This window comes from Henckelia pumila, chromosome 4 (assembly GCF_033568475.1).
Source record: "Henckelia pumila isolate YLH828 chromosome 4, ASM3356847v2, whole genome shotgun sequence".
Lineage (NCBI taxonomy): Eukaryota > Viridiplantae > Streptophyta > Magnoliopsida > Lamiales > Gesneriaceae > Henckelia > Henckelia pumila.
The window spans coordinates 136,920,283-136,943,369 of NC_133123.1; the positions used below are offsets into that span (position 1 = coordinate 136,920,283).

At 36.0% G+C, this 23,087-nt stretch overlaps 3 protein-coding genes, 1 long non-coding RNA gene and 1 pseudogene across 11 annotated transcripts; 4 read left to right on the forward strand and 1 right to left on the reverse strand.

Annotated features, from left to right (window-relative positions):
* Positions 1-4,069, reverse strand: part of LOC140861837 (protein NRT1/ PTR FAMILY 5.10-like) — a 33,914-nt pseudogene extending 29,845 nt beyond the window's left edge.
* Positions 4,070-5,101: 1,032 nt separating this feature from the next.
* On the forward strand, positions 5,102-6,769 carry LOC140867052 (uncharacterized). Its single transcript, XR_012145032.1, has 2 exons — positions 5,102-5,479; positions 6,552-6,769. It is a non-coding gene; the product is annotated as an uncharacterized lncRNA (long non-coding RNA).
* A 4,821-nt stretch (positions 6,770-11,590) lies between these two features.
* Positions 11,591-14,772, forward strand: LOC140864542 (transcription factor bHLH80). Of its 7 annotated transcripts, none has more exons than XM_073268786.1 (8): positions 11,591-12,205; positions 12,714-12,848; positions 13,001-13,066; positions 13,712-13,780; positions 14,110-14,121; positions 14,208-14,300; positions 14,373-14,423; positions 14,530-14,772. In XM_073268786.1, the coding sequence occupies exons 1-7, from the start codon at positions 11,807-11,809 to the stop codon at positions 14,418-14,420; spliced, it is 822 nt and encodes a 273-aa protein (XP_073124887.1). In that variant the 5' UTR covers positions 11,591-11,806; the 3' UTR covers positions 14,421-14,423; positions 14,530-14,772. The 7 variants fall into 7 exon arrangements, 5 of the variants coding, with proteins under 5 accessions (XP_073124887.1, XP_073124888.1, XP_073124889.1 ...); XM_073268788.1 differs by having other exon boundaries at positions 11,593-12,205; positions 14,208-14,284; XR_012144271.1 differs by having other exon boundaries at positions 14,208-14,423.
* Positions 14,773-15,228: 456 nt separating this feature from the next.
* Positions 15,229-18,532, forward strand: LOC140864365 (putative pentatricopeptide repeat-containing protein At3g08820). Of its 2 annotated transcripts, none has more exons than XM_073268507.1 (2): positions 15,229-18,091; positions 18,205-18,532. In XM_073268507.1, exon 1 carries the CDS (start codon positions 15,664-15,666, stop codon positions 17,692-17,694), a length of 2,031 nt encoding a protein of 676 aa, XP_073124608.1. In that variant the 5' UTR covers positions 15,229-15,663; the 3' UTR covers positions 17,695-18,091; positions 18,205-18,532. The 2 variants fall into 2 exon arrangements, with proteins under 2 accessions (XP_073124608.1, XP_073124609.1); XM_073268508.1 differs by having other exon boundaries at positions 15,229-17,861; positions 17,898-18,532.
* A 1,772-nt stretch (positions 18,533-20,304) lies between these two features.
* Positions 20,305-23,031, forward strand: LOC140864401 (uncharacterized). Its single transcript, XM_073268568.1, has 2 exons — positions 20,305-20,703; positions 21,217-23,031. The coding sequence occupies exon 2, from the start codon at positions 21,584-21,586 to the stop codon at positions 22,793-22,795; it is 1,212 nt and encodes a 403-aa protein (XP_073124669.1). The 5' UTR covers positions 20,305-20,703; positions 21,217-21,583; the 3' UTR covers positions 22,796-23,031.
* The last annotated feature ends 56 nt before the right edge of the window (positions 23,032-23,087 follow it).

Consider the following 23,087-nt stretch of genomic DNA (forward strand, 5'->3'; position numbering starts at 1 on the left):
TGATTGATATATATTGCATTCATCTTGAAAGACTTGTTCTTTGATTTCGAAATGAACGGAAATGTTCGATTAGACGATTTGAGGGATTGTATATGTGTGGCCTGGGTGGTTGTTTTAGCCTAGCGTCTGATTTACATATATAATGGCTTCAAAGTCTAGAGAAGCAAGATAAGTAGCCCCACCTCGATTGGGAGAGTCGGTGGTTAGTTATGATATCTTCTTCTCGGGATCCCAACCGACGAGATAAGAGATGAACCTTGTTTTAAAACATGCATGGAAGTTATGATCTTTTATATCATGAGTTTGATATATGTTTTATATGTATGTTTAGTTGATTTTACTGGGAAATCTATTTCTCACCGGAGTTATCCGGCTATTTGTTGTGTTGTATGTGTCATGGCAATAGGCGAGAGTGGAACCGGATAAAAGCAAACTTGAAGAACAAGGGATGGAAAGAATAGCGTGATGATCCGAGTTTAGATGGTTTGTGTGAGCTGTCAATGATAGTGTTGAGTTTCATAAACATGAACATGTTAGAGCTATTTGTACCAAGACTTGTTGGTGATTAAGTTGTTGTCTTGTTGATGTATATAGGATTTAAGATGATGTGTAAATCCTTGAGACAACATGTTGTTGTAGCTTAATGCCTTTTCTATAACAATGAATCTTGTATGTTATATGAGTTTATATTGAGATGATTTTAAGGCCTTGTGATGATCTATTCCTATCAACTTTATTATGTTTAAGAATGCATGCTAGCTTATAGTGTGGAATAGACTTTGTATAAGTTGATAGTAGATGAAAAAGGCATGGAAGAACACATTTTGACAGCAAAAGTTTCTGTTCCTTTTTCTGGAAATGTGCTCGCTCGATCGGTGAAATATCACGGATCGAGCGAGGCCATCGTTGCAGGGACAGAAAGCTTGGAGATTGTGGCTCGCTCGATCGGTGAAATATTGCAAATCAAGCGAGGCCACATATTGATTGCACCCGAGAGTTGGGCCAAGGTGCTCGCTCGATCAGCAGCTTTTCCCCAATCGAGCGAGGTGCTCAAATTTTAAATTTTTTTTTTTTTTAATTTTATTTTGTTTAGACTTTGATTCTTGTCTATTAATTATGATGATTTGATTAAATGAGAGATTAGAACTCGGGTCGTCACAACAGGGTTATAATCTCATTCAAGTAGTAGTCCACTTTTACCTTTCAAATGTGATGTTTATGATGTCTTCTAACTGTCCAAAGCTGTACAATAAACCAATATAAGCCTTGACTCAAAATCTGCTCAAAACCATACAACTCTATTGTAGAATAGCTTCAAACCTTGCTTCAATTCTCTACCGGTTCGAAGTCGATGTTCTCAAGCTCTATGGCTCTTGTTTATAAGCTGAAACCACAACATCATTGCCACAGAACATCAGCTTAAGCTCATCTCAATAGCAGCTCAATCATAAGATAGTAAAACACCTCAAATCAAAAGTTCGACGGCATATCGGTATAAACTCGGCAATCCTGAACGCAACTATAACAATTCTATAATCATATCAGCTGTATATCAATCCAAACTCAACATATCAGCAAACATATAAGTCGAATCATAGCTGAAAAATCATAAGAACTAATCCAACAATCCATTCTTCAACCCAACTTCAACATAACAAAATATAGAAGCTCATCAACAACAATTCCATACAAAGTTCTGATCTCTGTCAATTTCGAATTCTAAAATCATGATGAACTAAGAGAAAACTTACATCAAATCGAAGGTCTCGTTGCAAGGATTCCAGAACATCTTTCGAAATCGAAATCGGATATCCGAAACTCAAGATATGTGAATTGGAAGATGAAGAAAATTGTGAAGTTTTCCCCTGTCTTTCTCTCGATTTTTTTGCTGAGGATTTGATGGAAAATACTTATATTACACGTGAATAATCAGAAATATAACAAGTGTCCAGCTCATTTTCAACTATTTGCATTTTGGCCCCTCAAGACTTCAATAATTGCAATTCAGTCCTCAATTTCTCTTTTCATTCAATTTCAATCCTAAATAATTTAAGAATATTAGAATTTAAATCAAAACTCCTAATATTCCCAAATTAAATATTCTCGAATCAAAATTAAATAATTTCGGGCATTACAGAAGAGATGCAAGATGAGAATGTGACAGCAAGAGATCAAACAGTGGATTTGAGCACTTACAATCTTGCAAGGGACAAAACCAGAAGGGAGATCAGAGCTCCTAAGAGGTTTGGTGAAGCTGATCTGGCTTGGTATGCACTTACAGTAGCTGAGAAGGTGGAGTATTCAGAGCCAAATACTTCATGATTTTTATTGACATTTGTAAATTTTTTTGTAGAACCATATGTGTTTTGTAATTCATGATTTTGATTATGATTTATTTATTGGAATTATTAATCGAGTATCAATACCTTATATTTATCTCTCTTTAAAATATTTTTATTTCTTTAAAATATTTTTATCTATCATATAAATAATTTTTACTTATCAATTTGGTTTATAAAAATCAATAAGTAGTATTAAACTTGTTGCAATTAAGAAATTAATATGAATCTATAAAATTTGAATTATTTAGTTTTATATAGTATAGTATTCTTATTTATATAATATATATATATATATACACACACATTCGTATTAATAATTTTTTAAAACTACGTCAATATATCAAGTCAATATATATAAATCATATACATATACATATACATATACATATTATTATTATTATTATTATTATTATTATTATTATTATTATTATTATTATTATTATTATTATTATTATTATTATTGTTATTATTATTATATATGTATATGCATATTTATATTAAAGTGAATAAAATTTAAATTTTGAGTTATAATAAAAATTAAGCTTCAAATTAAAAATATAAAAAATAATTAAAACATCAAATTTTATATAATTAATAATGAATTATTATAAAAAATAATTATTGTTATTTTCAATTTATGATCAATAAAATATTATAAATTTTTGTCGTGTAATATAATAAGTTTTTATTTAAAAATTTAATCAATATGATTTTAATTCTCGTGAGATTTTGTAATTAAAATTCAAAAAATTATGAAAGATAAATTTTTTATTTTATTTTATTTTATTTTAAAGGGGTGTATTGGTTCTTAGAAATTGAAAAAATATGTTTGTATATATATTATTTTTAATTTAATATAACTAATATTTATGTAGCTAGTTTATAGACTATTTTAATAGAAATGAAAAAATGTGTGCAAATGTCCATCCAAATCTTTAGGTTCAACCAAAGATAATTATGGACATTTTATTGTTGTACCTTTGCCTTTAAATAGTGTACTTAATAGAATTTCATGGAGTTTTTAAAAGTTCATTGACATTTTGAATACCTCTAGACTTTTGTAGAGTTTTTAAAAGTCAAGTTTGAATACCACATGACTTTTTAAAATTCTACAAATGTTCATCTTGAATACCACTAAACTTTTGTGGAGTATATAAAAGTCTAGATTGAATACCTCTAGACTTTTAAACTCAATAAAAGTCATTAAAAATATACAACCAATACACACCCTAAAAGAGGGAGTTGGTTCTATATATGTTCTAACCAGTATATAGAGCAGAGAAGCAAACACGATGGTGCGGTATCGACCGAGATAGGAATCAGCCACAAAAGCGCCCAAAAGTGGCAAAAGCGCAGCCGCCCCAGACCACGCACTAACATTCTCCGCCGACGTGGCAGTGGATTGCCCCAACGGCCCCGTCAGAAAGTTGATGAGGTTTGAATTTATCCCATAGTACGCAAACCTCTCCGCAATCTCCACACCTAAAACAAGTGACGAGCATTGACATTCACATAGAGGTAATATTTATATTTATATTTAGTCCTAAATGAGCGAAAGTGCATGCTACTCTACTTATGATAAATGACGCCGATCTCCATCCGCCGGACTTGGAGCGGGTGGCGGGGCGGCCGTGGTAGTCAACGGCGGCTTCAACGACGTCGTCCAGGCCCATGGTTCGCAATCGCGGTCGCGGAGAGCGTCGCGGAGGCTGCCGTTCCAGTTTCATTGATATTTCACGGAACGGTCGCGGTTATGGTCGCGGAATATTTTAATAATAAAAATATAAATAATTATATAATTTGGAATATTTTTAATTCAAAAAAATTGAAAAAATTACATAAAACGTTCCGCGATGGCCGCGAAATCCGTGAAATCACCGTTCCGTTCCGCACGTATGCGAAATCGCCGATATTTTAAAGAAGAACAATGTTATATTAATCAACCGTTTTCACCCGAAACTTTGTCGCGGCAGCTGCCGTTCCCGTTCCGAAACGGACGTTCCACCCGTTCCGCGACCGTTTCTGCGAACCATGCGTCCAGCAGAGAAGTCTCAGCGTTTTCCGTATGATTGTCCATTACGCAACAATTGTGGGGAGTAGACTCAGGTGAATGTAATTGTGTAAATAGTATTGACTATTTTTTTTTTTGAAATGTAATAGTATTGACTATTTAGTATTGACTTCACACTCGCCAGCTTACGGGTTTTCCAGGAAATATGTTTATTTTTTTATTATTATTATTTTCGTTTCAGTTTTTTTTTTTTTTTTTTTTTTTGATGAGGAGAAAACAATATTTTATAAGAGAACAACACAATCAGTTTTTAAAAAACCATAACCATAGTTTCAGTTTTTTTATTTTGGTTTGGTGGGTAATAAACAGCTAATTCGATGCTACCGTTCAAGGCAGTGCCTTGAACGGCACATCTTTTGACACCTGTTAAACTCGGAGTCGATGAAGGCGATCTGGATGACAACGCCGATTACGGTGGAGTAGATCTAAACGAGGAATGACTCAAGAGAAATGATAATGGTTTAAGCGAGGAGATATGAGAATGGTTTAAGTGAGGAGATCTGTTTACCATGGTTGAAGGTTGGGTTGGGTTTGATGGGGAGAGAGAACGGTTCGTTCGATGCTGCCTTTAAAGGCAGTGCCTTGATCCATTCACCAATCGACACATGGCAAGTCTTTAGTTTTCCTTTTTATTTATTTTTTTGTTTTTTTAAAAAAATTGTTTTTCCTCCTCTCTCCCCATCAAACCCAACCCAACCTTCAACCATGGTAAACAGATCTCCTCACTTAAACCATTCTCATATCTCCTCGCTTAAACCATTATCATTTCTCTTGAGTCATTCCTCGTTTAGATCTACTCCACCGTAATCGGCGTTGTCATCCAGATCGCCTTCACCGACTCCGAGTTTGACTCTTCCTTTTCGTCACAGACTCCGGCTCCCGTCAGGGTCAAGGTCAAGATCAAGATCCACACCACCGAGGCTTTCGTTGAACCACCGCTGACTCCGACGCGTCCAACCGCGGCCGGGCTGCTGAGAAAAAAACGTTGCCGACTCCGAGTTTCCACTTCTCAGATGTAGAATTGAAATCTCCTTGGTTCATTCATGTTCACTGGCTTGATTGCGAGGTGAAATTTCCTTTTAATGTTTTCAAGAAAATGGCGATGCGGTTCAGAGAGAGGATAATCAATTAGCTAAAATGGAGTTTGCTGGATAATCAATATATTTGTGACTAATTAAGGATTGGATTAATCTGAAGTTCAATAACCTCTTCTTTTGGCCATTATGACGAGAATTTGATAAGTTGTTGGCCGCATGTCTTTGACTTGATTTGGTTTTGTGTTCTACATTTTTCTTTTTTAATTTCATGACTCGATCCTTGTGCCATTTTCTTCATCAGTTGAGTTCTATTTTTGAATAATATTCATGATGAAAGATATATGACACAATATTATATCGTATTATTTTCATTATCTTATGGAATTAGTTAATTTATGACTCTAATGACTAATAACCCCATTGTTAGGATCGGAAATAGAAGAAAAACAGTCCAAAAAATTAGAGCATATAGTTTCCTGCATATGTAAAAAAAGCACTTATTATGAATTAATAAAACCAAAAAATAAAATATTATTTAGTGTGTCTCAATAACAATCCATATGGATACATATAGTTGTTAAATGTTTTCGTCAAGAGCTACAATTTCAATGTCAAATAGGTTGGGCGTCATCTTCTTACTATCAAAAATTGAGAGTGAACTCAACACAAGCAAGTGGTGGTAATGGAGTGAGATTTACTGGCTTTCATTTCAAGATTTTGAATCTGATATGGGGCTTCACTTCTTGCCTGTTTTATTTTTCATTCCTTTCATGATAATGTATGTATAGGTATTAGCAAATAAACTTCTGGTTTAGAGGAAATTATTTTTAGTTTTGCCAGTCATTATTGGATTGCTGTTATGTGAATGCTTAGTGGTTAGAGGGTACCACTTATTTTTGGTGATACTTTGCAAATCATTCATGGGAAGGGGAAATAATTTTCTACCTTGTCCCAACTATATTGTTATTGCTTCGATTGTTTGCTTGTTTGTTATTCGAAAATCAATTTCTCTAGTGTTTTGAGATATAAACAAGTGCATGTATGTGTTATATAATATTTTGAATTGGAAGATGCTCTAATTTACAAAACAATGTGTTGCAGATTATGGAGAAAGTGGATCTGATGAAACAAAAGATTCAAGAGATGAGATTGAGTGATCGTGGTTATTTCGTGTTAGAAAATGTAATGTAATGCTAGATCAGTTTAAGTGTATTTAGTATTTCGAAAACGTTAAGTGATTGTAAACGTTGGTATCTCAGAATTGTTGGTATTTCATCATTTTTAATGACAATGGTGTATTATTTTGGTGTTCGGCACAATTCCTAGTCATTGTTAGTATATCAAATAAATTCGTGTTGCCTCTGATTTTGATCGGCCCCCTCCAATTTATGGCATGGATTGTTCCAAAGAAAGGTTCTATGTTGCTTAAATATGGTCGTAAAGGAAAGCCTAAAGTTTATCCATTTAGGCTCTCTAATGTATGCCTATTACAGTTTACGAGCAATTCCACCCACTCTTATATTGCACTGTCACTTGAATTTCTAACATAATTTGGTAATGCATTTTTTACTTCTCGATAGTGTCGGTTAACTATCATTATTCTTCGGTTTACTTGTCATTGCAATTCATTTGTGATGCAAATTGAATTATTTTATACCCAATATCTTATCGAAAACTAGATATACTGTGTCAGAAATGGTTAATTTCAACCATTCATGTTATGAGCCACAGTTTATCACAAAAAATAAAATGGCCAAACGTCACACTGGATCAAATAACCAAGGTTTTCAATACTATATTCAATAGCAGGTTTCAGAATATCCTCACCAATAATGATGCATTGAACAATTCCATACACGTTTCAAAATATGTTAATTCCTTGCAATATATTACAAATATTCACAGCAGGTTCTCCTCTTGGCATGCCTTTTTAGCAATTCTTCTCTCTTGGCATGCCTTGTTACACCATTTGGTAACATACAAGTTAGCCACTATTTTCTCTATCTTTTGGATTTCTTGTCCGACTTGATCAACATCTGATGGAGTGAATGGTTCCTTTGGTGTCGACAATGCCCTTGTTGATTTAATAGAAGCAAGTGCAGTGAAGAGCGTCCCAGAAAGCTTTATTGTTTTACTTCGTCTACATCCAGATAAACTTCAGCAAAACAGTGCTTCTTTTAATCAAAGTACATATTGGAAAAAAAATTTGACCTTCTTCAAATACTGTCATAGTTGGTAAAACTCTCTAAGCAGCAACAAACCATTACCAACGACTCATCTTAAAGTATAAACTAAGCTTTTTTTTAAAAAAAAAAAAAAAGAATCTGTCCCTTTCTACTGTTGATATAATGGGAATGGAATCAAGATTAAGTACTGTCATTTTTATCTAATAGATTGAATCAATACACAACTAGAACTAATAAACAGGGAATGAAACAAACATCAAAAGCAATGCTAATTTTTTGTTGGCTCCTTTATTGTCGACATCTAGTCAATATCTTTGTGATGGTAAAAAAATACAAAGATTAGTAACAATAATTGTGTCCAATAGCTGCTTTGACAACACAAATAAATGTTTTTAAAATCTAAAGTTGATTACAAAAACTCACAAGTCACAACGAGCTTCTGTAATTGCCACAAAAATTTTAATGACATTTCCGATTCACATATCTCAGCTTACCCCACGCTACACTAGAAAGAATCAATCGAAGCTTGTGTCTGTAACGGAGGCCGACCAGCGAGGAGAAGCGGCTCGAGGACAAATTATGTTGGAATGAGGACTGGAAAGATGTCGGATGATGGACCGAAAAGATGGAGGGCGGTGAGTGGACATTGACGACGAGGAGAAGGAGAAGCGATATGATATAATATAAAACTTGGGCGGAGAGTGAAATTGTGGCAAAGAGAGAGTGAATGAAGATGGTGAATAAAGCGGGAAGAAGTTTTAACATTTTGAAATTTTCGGTCATGGTTAAGCAATAACCATGGTTCCCAATCCCATTTTCTTTTCCCATTTAAAAAAATTGTATTTGATTTAACAGGTGTCAAAAGATGTGCCGTTCAAGGCACTGCCTTGAACGGTAGCATCGAATTAGCTGTAATAAACGGCCTCTTTGCGGATAAGCCGGATACTCTGGCCCAAACATTAACTGGCCAACTATCGAAATATTAAAAAATTTTCTCCTCTAATTGATCTCGAACTCAAATATATTTAATTCGAGCTTTAAATTTTTTTGTAATTGATTCGATTGGTTTATACCCTTGATCTGAATCCAACTCGTTTCTCGGTCTCAATTTCTAAATGAAAAACAAAAATATAGATACTGCAATGCTGAATCAACGGTAGATATACATAACTCTAATACTAATATAAATTTACGGATTGTACATATTCAAATTTAAATTAAATCATTATTATTTTTATGGCAGCATCTCGTAAGCCGAAAATATTAACAATCGTAGCCATGGGGTTTTGAATTTTTATGGATTCGATAAAAGTGGGGGAAAGCTATTTTTTCCAAAAATATAAAAATGAGATGATAATAAATAAGTATCACGCGGTTATTCAATATTCACAAATCATGCCTCTGTCGTCGCCGTGCCCGTTATTTTATTTTATTTTCTAAAAAAATTGACCTCGAAAAAAATCTCATTCCACATGAATTAAAAGACCTATTGAGTAATGCAAAGTTAAATCAAAGGACGTGCTGAAGGATAAAGCAACAGAATCAACCCAACATACCTCACAATGCTGAAATATGTTCCACAATTATTTTATTATTATTATTATTATATAAGTGAGTTCGCTAGCCGAGGGGTTATCTTAAAACAGGTGTCCTTTTTTCGGAAGACGCTAGATAGATGTTATTATTATTAATTATTATTATTATTATTAAACAATAAACACGGCAAACAAGAAGAAAGGAAAAATAACCATTTTGAAGCAAAGAAAGCGTAAACCACTAATCACTGCAAACTTTGATTTCTGATTCAACGCTAGCTAGCTTATGCTTTGCTGATGAAAGAAGAATCCTCATGTCGGGTTGCCATTGGTGGTGCTATTTCGTCCCCAAAACACTCAGCAACCGAAACGCCGCCGATGCTTACTGTTCCAACCAGATCGTTCCTTCCTCCGCCGTGGCCGTCGTTTTCAGCTCCTGGCTCAACCGCCGTAGGAGAAGGTACTTGCTGCTGATTGCGTGCACCCCTTTTCTTGTCCCTATGTTGTGTGCCATGTGCCCTCTCCTTTGCGTGGCGGAGATATGTTTCTTGATTTTCCGGAGGAGGCAGGAGTCTGCGCCGGCGCCGGAGGGAAGTGGTGGAGTTGGGTCGCGCCTCTCATGTGGGGAGGGCGGAGGTGAAGTTTTGTTGCTGCAGCGATACTTGGAGGATCAGATGTTGCTTGTGGGAGGAGACGATATATGACCAGGGTATCGATGCGCAATACTTTGATGATTGTGCGAGCCGAGGGCTATTCTGCAATAAGAGAACTTGATCTTACATTAACTGGAACACACATCTGTACAAATTTTCTTTTTCTAGGTTTTGGAGATATGTCCGATTCCTTGGATTCCGAACAACATCAAGTTTACAATTTACAAATTCCCAACTTGTCTACTTAGAATTTATATTTCACCTTGATTTTTTTTTTCCGTGAGCGAGTTAGTAATATCCGTCTCTAAATCCGTGAGTGATGTATATATAATGTTATGTTATTAAAGGATTCTGAATTCTGAACAAAATGGCAACAATGAACAAGTCGATGCTAGAGAAACTTTCAGTTTGTAATACGAAATTGCCGATTATTAGTGCTAAATGTTGACGGTAATCGTTTCTAAAATACAACGATCACCAACAAGATAAAACAACACAACAAATATTTCGAACTTCAGCGAACAAAATAATGCAACAACTTTTGTTTGTGAATAAATGATGGCGGAAAACTGAAAAGCAGAATGTTTTTCTTTTGTTAAACGTACGTTTTCTGCATACATAATCAGTCATATATACAAACTGAAGTCTAAGGAACATGTCCTTTAGTCGAAAAATGCAAATTATATTATTTTTGACCGGTGTTTTCTGCATACATAATCAGTCATATATACAAATCGAAGTCCAAGGAACATGTCCTTTAGTCGAAAAATGCAACCCATATTGTTTTTGATCGGCACGCGCTCGAGCGCCAAGGCATGGGTGGTGGCCGACCACGCGCGTGTTTGTTGCATCGACTAGCATCTTACCCTTTACAAAACATCCGGTGCTTTAAAGGTCCAATCTCATAATTCAAAGTTGGACTAGTTAAGTAGTAAAACACATTGAAATTTTTTCAATGTGAGACAAGCTCGTTTTCTTTAATTTATTCACATTTTTCCAACATATTTAGCTCACAAAATATAAATGAATGGGACACGTTGAAAATGTTGAACATGAAGAACACATCATCTCGGGTCGTCCCTTATGAAAAAACTTTTAAGACTTTAATTCGGATGTACTTGAGCTCGTATTTGATCCAAAGCTATTTTTCAAAAAATATTTTTTGATCGAATTTGATTCGGATGAAGGTCACTTCTGGGTTTGGTTCAAAATATTTAAACATTTCCACGTGATATTCGAAATATATTTAGCCAATATGAAATTATATAATATATTAATAAAATATTAGAGGTGGTAAACATGTTCAAAGAAAACGTTGGATTAATTCGATCGAATCTGATAATTTCAAATACACAAACTCTCTTACCAAACGATTTAGACGAATCTCTTTTTCAATTCGATTCAAGCCATCAGATCGACTGGATTTATTTATAAAATTTTAAGTAAATATATGAATTCGTATATAATTCTGATTCGTAATCTTTTTCTTGTTGATTGATATAATTTATTTATATTTTAAAGAAGTCAATCGTATATGTTATTTTTATTTGTAAAAATATTTACTTTTTAAAGTTTTTTTTTTGGACGTAATTCGGCATAAGACTTTATTTGTATGATGATTCATGATTGTATCCATTCGTTTTATATTGTGCCAAAATTACGATACCATTTGTTTCAAGGTGATTGGTGATTGAAGTCCCATCATTTTCAGTGGTCCCGGGAGAAAATCGTTGAACTTTTCACCAACACGATTTTAGTTAAAATGTTGAAACTGCAAAGAACCGAAGGGAACCAAACTTGAGGTGATCCAATTCTTCTTCATCATCATATCTTCTAGATTTGTGTTCCATACCAGTCCGAAAGTAGAAAATCCACAACAAGAATCACCTGGACCCAAAAAAGGCCGAATTGAAAAGCTGAAAAGCAACCAAAATCTTGGAAAAGAGCAAAAAACAAAGGGAGAATATAGATTATTTCAGCCGATGCAACCGGCAAGTGGCGCTGAAAGTGGTGAGCTGAGTAGAAGTGGCGGACTCGCTAGGTTTCGCTCTGCTCCCGCGACTTGGTTAGAGGCCCTACTCGAATCCGACGAGGAATCTTCCGATGTCGTTTTCGAACTTCCTAAACCGCAGCCTGACGCGGCCACCGATTTGGACCTGCTGGAATCTACCGGAAGCGGTGGGCTGAGCAATTTCCTCAGGCAGAGCAGTTCTCCGGCCGAGTTTTTATCTGTTCTTAATAAGAACGATGGGTATTTTTCGGGCTTAGGAATTCCGGCGAGCTATGGTTATCCTTCGTCGACTTCGGCTAAGCGTGCTCGCCAAGGGGACATTTTGGACAAGCCGTCGCCTAAATTATCTTCTTCATCCCTTATGCCAGTAGTAAGTGTTTTGACCAAGATCTAATCAGTAGGCTGATTGGCGATGTTTTACGTATCAAAATAGTACCGTTGTCATTCTTTGGAATGAGACTTTACTTCAGTTTGGGCTTACAAATATGTCGATTGGATTTTATGTTGACTGCTGCGTGGGGAAATTGGGAGAAAAGATAGTGTTTTTGCTTTCAAGTTCTGATAGAACAAAGGTTTTATGTAATTTTCGAAAAACTAAATATAAAAACTGTATTATTCTTATTTTTCAATTGGAGGTTTTATGTAATTTCCCATATAGATACATACAGAGTATTTGAGAACATAGTCTGAAAATAATTTTATGATTGAATGAAAGTTATTGACTTTGTTGCTTCTCTATGATGGATTCGTCCCTCTCTTATTAATCATAGTCAGAGTTGTGTGTACCGAATACTGGATGTATTATGAGAGCTCTAGTCTGTAATGCTTATGTACCTGGGCATAGTAAATACTTTCTTTTTTTTCTTTTATTGGTGAAGAAGGAGGAGACAGGTGGACAAGGAACGAACTTGTCGTTGGATGCTGAAATGGATAATCTTTTCGAGGATTCTATCATGTGTAGAGTTCGAGCAAAGCGTGGCTGTGCTACCCATCCTCGCAGCATTGCTGAGAGGGTATTTATGTTTTCTTTTCGATTCTTTCCAGTCCTAGTATCTCTTTGATTTCCAGAAACTCATGCTGCAATTTGCTGGTCAGCTGCTACATTCTGACAGCTATGAACTTCTTGGTTAATGTTTATCCTAACATTCCCCCCTCTTATAATCAGATGCGAAGAACACGGATTAGCGATCGGATAAGGAAGCTGCAGGAACTTGTCCCTGATATGGATAAGGTAGTTTAGGGACAGACATTTCTCTTTTTGTTCTAGCTTTCTCTGCACTTGATCTTACTGTATAATCGAATAGATGAAGCTGCAATGCAATGCTAATAATTTAAGATGTTCAGTGGTTCCGTGCTGGGAAATCTTGTGATATGAGTTTGAGAAGTCTGATCACAAAGAATTTATTTATGTCAATTGCAGGTTTCTGTTGAGGCATTTTTGGATTGGTAAATTAAAATTCATCTGTCTGAAGCATTTAACCATGAACATAATGATGCCCATGATTAAAAACCTCAAATTAAACTACTGGAATATCCGCTGCATTAGAAATATGAGAGAAATCTCTTAAATATTATCATTGATGACAAGAAGTCTATTGTGAGGATAGATTGGAGTCTCCTCTCCCTTTTGTGATAAAATTAATGAACGCAGTACAGAAAATTTTCCGGGCTTGATTTTCAAAATCTTATTCCTTCAAATATTCCAATAAAATTAATATTCCCTATCATTTGTGTGAGGAAAGTGTAGGGCTAATCTTTTTTGCTTCATATTTTTGTCAACCATATGTGTATTTCTCTGTATCAACATATGTTATTTGCTATGATCATTTGTTTAAGAATTTGGGAGAAGGCAAACTTTTACTTTTGTTACATGCAGCAAACAAACACGGCAGATATGTTAGAAGAAGCAGTAACTTATGTGAAGTTCCTTCAGAAACAGATCCAGGTTATTATTATATCATTCAAAAGTTATCTTATGGTTTGATTGAACTGATTAAAGTTGAATAATATTGGCCTTAAAGATAGCCATGGTTTCTACCGCGATTCTGTATATGAATATTACCTGGAATAAAGCATGCTCTTAATGCAGATTAATGAATTTACCTATGATCCGTCCCAGCTTTAGTTTGGATAAGATCTTAATGGTTGAATGCTTTTGTATTGCTTGATAAGTTTCCGCATAATTTGTATCTTCTCAAAAGGCAAAAATGGTGATGTAGTTATTTTTATTCTTGGAAATGGAATAATTTTGTAATTGACGTGGATGGTTTACAGGAAGATCATGAGGTGGTCAGCGGTCGTGAATGCTATTTAATTTAGTCTATGCCTGTTCATTTGCACTCATGCACTTCTCTTGGCCATTCCATTTTCAGCGAACAAGCGCCCGTGCCGTGCAATTGCTGCATGAAATTGATATGAGTTTCTTGAGTCTCTATTTTTTTGTTCCAAGGTTCAGTATTTCTTGGGTATGTGATTCTGTTAAGTTGATTCAATATTACTTGATTTTGTTCTACTTTGCATGTGTCTAAATTTGGCAGGACCTGACCGATCATCAGAAGAACTGTAAATGCTCTTCAAAAGATTGAAAGGTGGATTTGCTTGTGTTATGTGTATGTATAGGTATCATTAGGTAATGGTACATCCAAATTTCTTTACCTTTTTCTAAACTGTTATTCGATGCTTTTGAACATACAGGATTTTACAATGTTGAAGATCGTGAGCACCTGCTTCTATTAAATTTCTATTCTCTTGTATTTTCGGAGGAGTTGTAAAAATGTTGTATAAAGGTGATTTTTTTCACATTTGCCACGAACTTCAACTGTTGAACTACTTGCTTTTGTTCATAACATGCGCCTAAAATTTTCGATGTTGCGCCAACACCATGTGATATCATGTACAAGAGGCACCTGATTCAAATCTACTTTAAAACGTACGTGGATATTGGGTATCGTCCCAAGTGTTAATCTAAGAAGTTGTACATATATTTTTTCATGTAACGCAATGCTTTCTTGTAGTCTTTGGATTAAAGAATCACCCAACATACAGTTTCAGACTTCCATAACTGTTCCAAGAAACTCTTGATGTCACAATGATATTATTAGTAACAAATATGTTTTTAACAAAGTGGGTAAGAATTTTATTTTGAACATTTAGCTAAGCACAGTCAAAGCGTTTATTTTAAATTTTTCTTGGAGATACAGTATCTCTTTACCAACTAGAATATATGATGGGTTCGAATTTGGTCCAATCAATCATTCTTATTTTTTGCCCAATTATTCGAAGGATTGTATGTTGGTTCTTAAGCTTTTATAACTACTCAGTTCATTTCTATATTAATTTCATACATACCATGATATTTATAATATAATTAAATTGATATACAAATTTCCCCTATAAAAATCGTATCTATTTACAATGCAATAGTAATGCTTTTCAATTGTGTAAATAAAAATTGCTCATTTATGGATTCCGACTGGTTTGCTACGCTGTTACTTGTCCACCGATGTATTTCCTTGCCGTATATCGTTCAAGTGTTTAAGAAGAATTCGACTCATTGAATTCATCGGTTCCCAACAATTTCCTCCCCACGCCGTGAAGCCATATACCTTGCCCTGCGCCATGGCTGTGCCAGTTGAAAGCATAACCCTACTCAGAAGCTACCCGTACTCACATGCCGTAGGTTGCAGACCTGCAGTGAATCTCATGAAGTTGCTATCAATGGCATTCGCCCAATATTTTGACTCATTCTTTACCAATAGTGCTTGGGTATCTGGGTTGTTTTGGGTTTAGTCAATTCAAGACGAATACAGATAAGCTGGCCTCTTAGTAATGGCTTTGCAGGAGATCAAAGCAACTCTTTTTAATGGCTCCACTTCATTCATCCACCTCAAGCACATTCACGCACGTCTTTTCCGCTTTCATTTCCATCAAAACCATTATCTTTTGAATATGCTTTTGAAGTCCACTTTCAAGTTCAACCTTCCCAGCTACGCAACAGCAGTCTTTAGCCAAACCCACGAGCCCAATATCTTTTTATACAACACCATGATCAGTGGGTTGGTGTCGAATGATTGTTTTAATCAAGCTATCGACCTCTTCCACTCGATGCGTAAAGAATGCTTTCTGCCGAACAATTTCACTTTCCCGTTTGTGCTCAAGTCTTGCGCAAGAAAATTTGACTTTAAGTTAGGTGTGAAGGTTCATTCTCTTGTCGTGAAAGTGGGTTTTGACCGTGATGTGTTTGTGAATACCGGGCTGGTCTCTTTTTATGCTAAGATGGAGACTATGCAAGATGCACAAAAGGTGTTTGATGAGATTCCCGAGAAGAACGTGGTTTCTTGGACTGCAATAATGAGTGGTTACATTGGGACTGGGAAATTTAGTGAGGCCATTGGCTTATTCAGGAAGTCATTAGAATTGGGTTTGAGGCCGGATAGTTATTCACTCGTCCGGGTTTTGTCAGCATGTTCTCAACTGGGGGATTTGGCGGCTGGTGAGTGGATTCATAACTATATTGTGGATGCAGGAATGGGAAGAAATGTGTTTGTAAGTACTTCATTAGTAGACATGTATACCAAGTGCGCAAGCATGGAGAAGGCTATTGCTGTATTTGAAGATATGCCTGAAAGGGATGTTGTTTCCTGGAGTGCTGTGATTCAGGGTTATGCAGCAAATGGGCATCCAAAAGAGGCTTTAGAGATTTTTCATAGAATGCGAAAGGAAAACTTTAAACCAGATTGCTACGCCATGGTTGGGGTACTTTCTGCATGTGCAAGGCTGGGAGCTCTAGAAATGGGAGAGTGGGCTAGTGGTTTGATGGAGCGGGAAGATTTTCTATCAAATCCTGTTATGGGGACTGCTTTGATTGACATGTATGCTAAATGTGGGAAAATGTCTGTTGCTTGGGAAATTTTCAAAGAGATGAAAGAAAAGGATCTTGTCATTTTTAATGCGGTAATATCTGGTTTAGCTATGAGCGGCCACGTTAAAACTGCATTTGGTTGTTTTGTGCTAGTAGAAAAATGTGGGCTGAGGCCAGATGGAAAAACGTTCCTTGGTCTGCTTTGTGGATGCACTCATGCCGGTCTTGTCAATGATGGCCGCCGTTATTTTAATGGCATGGGTTGCTTCTATTCTTTAGCACCTACTATTGAGCATTACGGATGCATGGTTGATCTTCTCTCTCGAGCTGGTTTGTTGGATGAAGCCCATCAAATGATAAAGAGTATGCCAATTCAGGCCAATGCTATTGTTTGGGGAGCTTTGCTGGGTGGTTGTCGTTTGCACAAGGATATGCAATTGGCTGAACTTGTTTTGAAGCAATTAATTGAGTTGGAACCTCGTAACTCGGGAAACTATGTTCTTTTATCAAATATTTACTCAGCTAATCAGAGATGGAATGAATCCGAAAATATAAGGTCAATTATGAGCGAGAGGGGCATCAGTAAAGTGCGTGCCTACAGTTGGATAGAGATAGATGGAGTTGTTCATGAGTTTCTTGTTGGCGACACTTCCCATCCTTTGTCAGATAAGATATACGGTGAACTTATTGAGCTGGACAAAAAATTGAGAGCAGCTGGCTATGTTCCTACAACAGAATTTGTGCTCTTTGACATTGAAGATGAAGAAAAAGAGCATTTCCTGGGTTACCACAGCGAGAAGCTTGCTCTCGCATTTGGCTTGATCAGTACCAAGCAGAATTCCATCATCCGAATTGTTAAAAACCTTAGGGTATGTGGTGACTGTCATACAGCAATAAAGCTCATCTCAAAGATTACAGGTAGAGAAATTATTGTCAGGGACACCAACCGTTTCCATCATTTTACTGATGGATTTTGTTCATGTAAAGATTATTGGTGAGGCATTGTAGACCAGAGCGTTTGGCTGTCTTACCAATTGCCGTAGCTGACAGTTAAAATGCAAATCATAATTTGTAAAGCAACTCAATCATCATATTTGTATGATTGTATCACTCTTCCAGTCGGAGTTCCTGTTGCTCCGCGCACGTATAAGAAGACAAGGAAATGGTAACCAAATTGTGCTTGTTTGGAAAATACATGGAGATCATCACTCTTCAGATTAAGACAGAAGCTTTGGTGAGAGCAAGGCCTAAAGTCATTGATGGATCATCAATACAATGAAATCCAAGAAACTATTCCCAATGGCCTTTAGATTTCCTTCTGTCAAATGCAAAATGCTGTGAAGGAAAGTTAAGTTGTCTCACTGTGCTAATCGACACATCGATTGAGTTCAGAAGGTGATGCACATTGCTTCTCCGTTTTGCATGTAAATGGTTTCTCCATTTTATCTAGCATAAACTCGCTTGGAAATTCTGGACAAATTGCAGTTACACAGTGGTTCATTTTTCAGGAATGGACGGGGCATAAAATGTCAAAGATCAAAAGGTCGATTTGACGATTTATCCTGTGTGACATGTCCAATGGGAGGCAATTACCCTTGTTGTATAGGTTTATCAAAAAACTACTCTCCATATCTCATCATACTTCCCAACTCATTTGGTTTATTGGGATTTTTTTATTCTCTCCAATAATATCTTCAGGTGGCCCATTTCGAGATTATGAAAGAGAGAGCATGCATGCCTTGAGTTTTTCAAGGATCCAAGATATGTAGCTATTAATAATGATTTATGCCCCGAACTCTACAATTTTAGTTACTTCACAAGACCTACTCCAAGGATCCAAACATTTTACGAAGCATTTATAAATTTTTTTAAAGGAAATTTATAATTTATTAATTGTTTTTTTAGCAAACTTTATTAATTGTGCTTGGATGACAAACATTAGCATCTTTCTTGAATTCTCAACGTTCACTAGTAGCCGAAGGTTGCGTCTATATTTCAATTTGATGAAGTAAATAAGGGGGGGCCCAAAAGGTCAAATATCATGCAATTCAAAGATCTCGCAGTCGCAGTCCAATTACACAATTTTCAAATGAAAGACTAATGTTTGGTAGAGCAAATATTGGGGTTTCTTTTCATTTTTATTTATATTTGTTTTGCCCTTTCGAAAATCAAGATTGGGTCTATCTTGAGTTCAATAAATTAAGGTAAGTTAAGACTGGGAAAAGTCTATGCTCCTCTCCTAGTCCTGGATATGCCACCAATCAATCGTATCGATATGATACTCTGTCCATGATGTGATTATTATGTCAGATCTTGGAATGATAATCTTATAATAAAATTTTAAAAAAATTTATATTTTTTGCCCAATTTATGCGAAAAAAGTAATATCCTAAATGTTGGTTTCTAAACATTCTTTATTAACATGTCCCCATGTTTTCGTTCCAATCAGATTATATAAATATTGCAGGGAACCCATTTTATATCAAATCATACCGAAAGTAAATATTTGTGTTTTTTGGTCACACCTACCCATAATTCCTAAAGAATACCTGAATAAACACATAATTTATACGAGCGAAGAAATTATTAAGACAGCATTGATTTCCCCATTTTAGTTAACAAAGAAAAGAGTGAGAGAAAAAATTTCAAAGACTTTTATGAGACAATTTTAAGAATAAATTTTGTAATTTAATATGATCTCACCTATTAAAATATTATTTTCATGCTAAAATATTGTTTTTCTTTGTAATGGGTGGGGTAAATCCGTTTTACGGTTTAGTGCATGTCGTCCGCAGGGCACTACCCTACGGGTGACGTGTATGCCTATGATTGGTCAAAATTCGTGGGTCCCACGTAGGTTCCACTGATTTTAACCAATCATGAACCGCCACGTCGCCTGCAGGGCACTACCCTGCGAGTAGCATCGACTCAACTCCGTTTTACATAGACATGTCATTGTCTTGCAAGACACATATTTTTTAAAAACAAAATATCTATACTATAAAACATTAGTCTCTTAAACTAACCATTTTTTATGACTTTGGTATAACACTTTTACATGCAAAAAAATAAGATGACAAAATTATTAAATTTTTATTTAATTAAAAATATCATAAAAATCTATTTTAAAAACCAGTCTACATTCAAAAATCTTTTAAATTTATAAAAAAATGTTTATATATCTTATATATCTATATTATTAAATTTTAAGATATCAATCCTAATTATATTAATTATATAAGCACGCAACAAGTAGTGTATATAAAATAAATATGGTATTGAGACAAAAATAATTTTTACTAAGTACTTGTGAATATAAGAGGAAGTACACTTTACAGAAAGGATGACGAGGGAAATTAGGTCCAAACAAAGCCTTATGTCACTCACTCACTCCACAGACCATAAAATCTTGTACTTTATTGTTTGTCAAGCACATCAAATTCATTCATTCCCAGGCGACGATGATGATGATGGAGGAAAGATGGGACCCACTGGGCAGGCAGATGTAATTCTTGGCGGTCCCACCTTTCAGCTAGTCTGGGGAGGTCCCACCTATCCCCTCCGCACTTTCATCTGTCGCACTCGGCAGTCAGGAGCACACATCACACACATTGACTGGCGTCGGCTGGACAAGCCCCCCTTTGTTTGCATTCGCGAATCACGCGTTTGGTAGCGATAAAGATCCCATCTTTCTTCCTTTTTCTTCTTGGGTTTTGTTTTTAAAAGCCAAGTTCGATGTCTCTGCATCTTTCTTGAGTTGTGTTGGAGTATATTTGTATGATTATAAGTTTCGGTCGCTTTCAACTTCTGTTTTTGGGAGGAAAAGGTGAGAGCTTGGTAATGGTTGGTTGGACTTTTCGAAGTGGAGATAGCAAAAGGGAGAGAAAGATTGAAGCCAAAAGCTGTGAAGCATTTTCTTTTTTCCCATTTGCCATTCATTTTTATGTCGTCTGAGTCGACCTTGATTCTAAGATTTGAATGGATCAAAGTTTTTGCCTTTCTCTCAGGTGTGTTTCTCTGCTTTCTCTTTTCATCTAATGATGTCATTTATGAGAGAACATGCAGTTGTTTGCCTGTGGTTCTTTTTTTGAAGGTCAGGTTGTATGTTTTGTTTCTTTTGTTCTTGTGTGGGGCACATGAATGAAGCTGTAAAACTTGAACTACATCATCTGAGTTTTATTACGGTTTTTTTTAATCCATTTTGGTTTTGGAAACTTGAGGTTTGCTCTTTTGCTGCCATAAATTTAGCGGATACATGTTGGATCCATTCAATTTTGACGGTATTATGATTGTGCTTATGTCGGTGTTTGTATCTCTATTCTGTATCATTTTTTTTTCTTTTTTCAGCAATATATTTTGTCAAATTTTGAGCCTTCGTCTGAATTTTGTTTGTTTTTTTTTTTTTCCAGTCTGATATTAGTATGGTAAAATTTATGATGCTTTTCCAGCTTCGACATCGGATGATCCACATTCCATGTTGTGTTGTATTTTGCCTAGATTATGATGAACCATTTTTGCAGGGTTCCTCATGGTTCAGCTATGACTTGTCCATTGTGGTTTTGTCGCCAGATTTTGTAAGCTTGAGATTTAGTTTTTGGACGCAGAAAGATATATGGCTGACATTGATAGAAAAGTTGAGATTTGTGAAGCTAGTTCATTACTGAAAGCAAAGAGATCACTAGGAATCATACTGTCGGGGCCAGTGATAACTCGGAAATAGATGATGTAGGCTGCAATAAATCACAAGATTCGATCATTTCATCATATAGGATATCTGATGAAAATGCTTTTGAGCCAGCCTCTATTGTCAACAAGCATAAATCCAATATCATCTTTCAGGGTAAGGCACGATTATGTGATGCTGGTAAGCAATCATCAGGGAAAAGAATGACAGTTTCTGAAATATCAGGGGAAAGAGAGAAAATGTTGGTGAAACACAAATCATCAGATACATATCCTTTAGCGAGTGGTGAAGGGACAAATGGTAATGAATCTTCATCGATGACAAGATTAAGCAAAGATGGTGTCGACAAACTGGATTCGGTTGCTGCTTTATTTGATCTGAATGAAGACATCTATGAAGATGGAACGGATGATTTTATTCAGCCTGATGTTGAAACTGTATCTTCTCGCAGTGTAATAAAAGTGGTGGCGAAAGCTGGGATCCCTAGTGGCCTACCCACAATGCCATTGAAGTTTGAAGGTGGACAGAATTGGAAAGGTTCTGCAGAAGTGAGCGCTTTCCGTTCAGTTGCTCTTTCCAATAGGTTTTCGAGTGAACCATGCTCCCAAAAACGGTATAGCCCACGAGGTTTTACTGGGATTGACCTCAATGTCGCTGCTGTAGAAGAACATTCTTCCACTTTACCAGAACACTTGTGCTCAGATGTAGGTTCAAAACGAGCCAAGACTCTCAGCAATGAGCTCAATTTTCTTCATGGTGATGCCAACGGCTTGAGCCTGAATGCTTACACATGCAAAGAAGTGGCATCCAAGAATTTTCAGTGGCTAGGCCAAGATCATGAACCTTTGGGAAACAAGACTTCAGATCATTCTACAAATCCTGGAAATCAAGAGATTGATTTCATTAGCCGTGCCTCTTTGAAAGATTCGAGTACTTTGCAGCAGGAGCAGAATGCAAATCATACTCCCTCCAAGCAGTATCTGGTTGCAGCCAATAATGTCCTACAACCAATGGAACTGCTGCAGAGAGTTGCTCCATGGCAGGCAAAATTGCCATACATATCATGTACTTTACCCCCTCAAAACCATTTCTCAAAAGTTCAATTTTCTCAAAATCATGTACCATATGGCTATCACTTTCAAGAGCAGGGCAATCTCGTGCAGATCATTAACGGACCAAACACAAGAAATAGAGCAACCGCTATCCCTACCGTCGATGCCATAGCCATGCGAAGCATACCAACAAGTGGAATCAGAATGGTTGAAGCCGCACCATTAATGTTTCTTGCTGGAAATCCGACAGATGAACATATCAAGTCTATAAATCAAGAAGCTTGGTATGCAACATTAACGAAAAGGAAGGAACCAGAAGGAGGGATAAACTATTACCAGCTTGGCTACAGACAGGACATTTGATGGCACCAATTATTTTAGTGGTTTTTGTTCCGGTTTGCTAATCCAACTTGACATGTAATACTGTCATGGATTCAACATTGCACAAATGTACAAGATGTGCACTTCACCTTAATCATTTGCTCTCACCTCATTTGATTATTTTATCAGAATGCTGATTTTTCGTGCATGCCTATGTTTCATTTCTGATGATAGCTATAAAATTTCCTTTATAATTTCCCTGGGAATTATTGACACACTGAAGATACTTAGTCTAGCATGCATATAACTTCTGTTAATGACATTTAATTTAAGC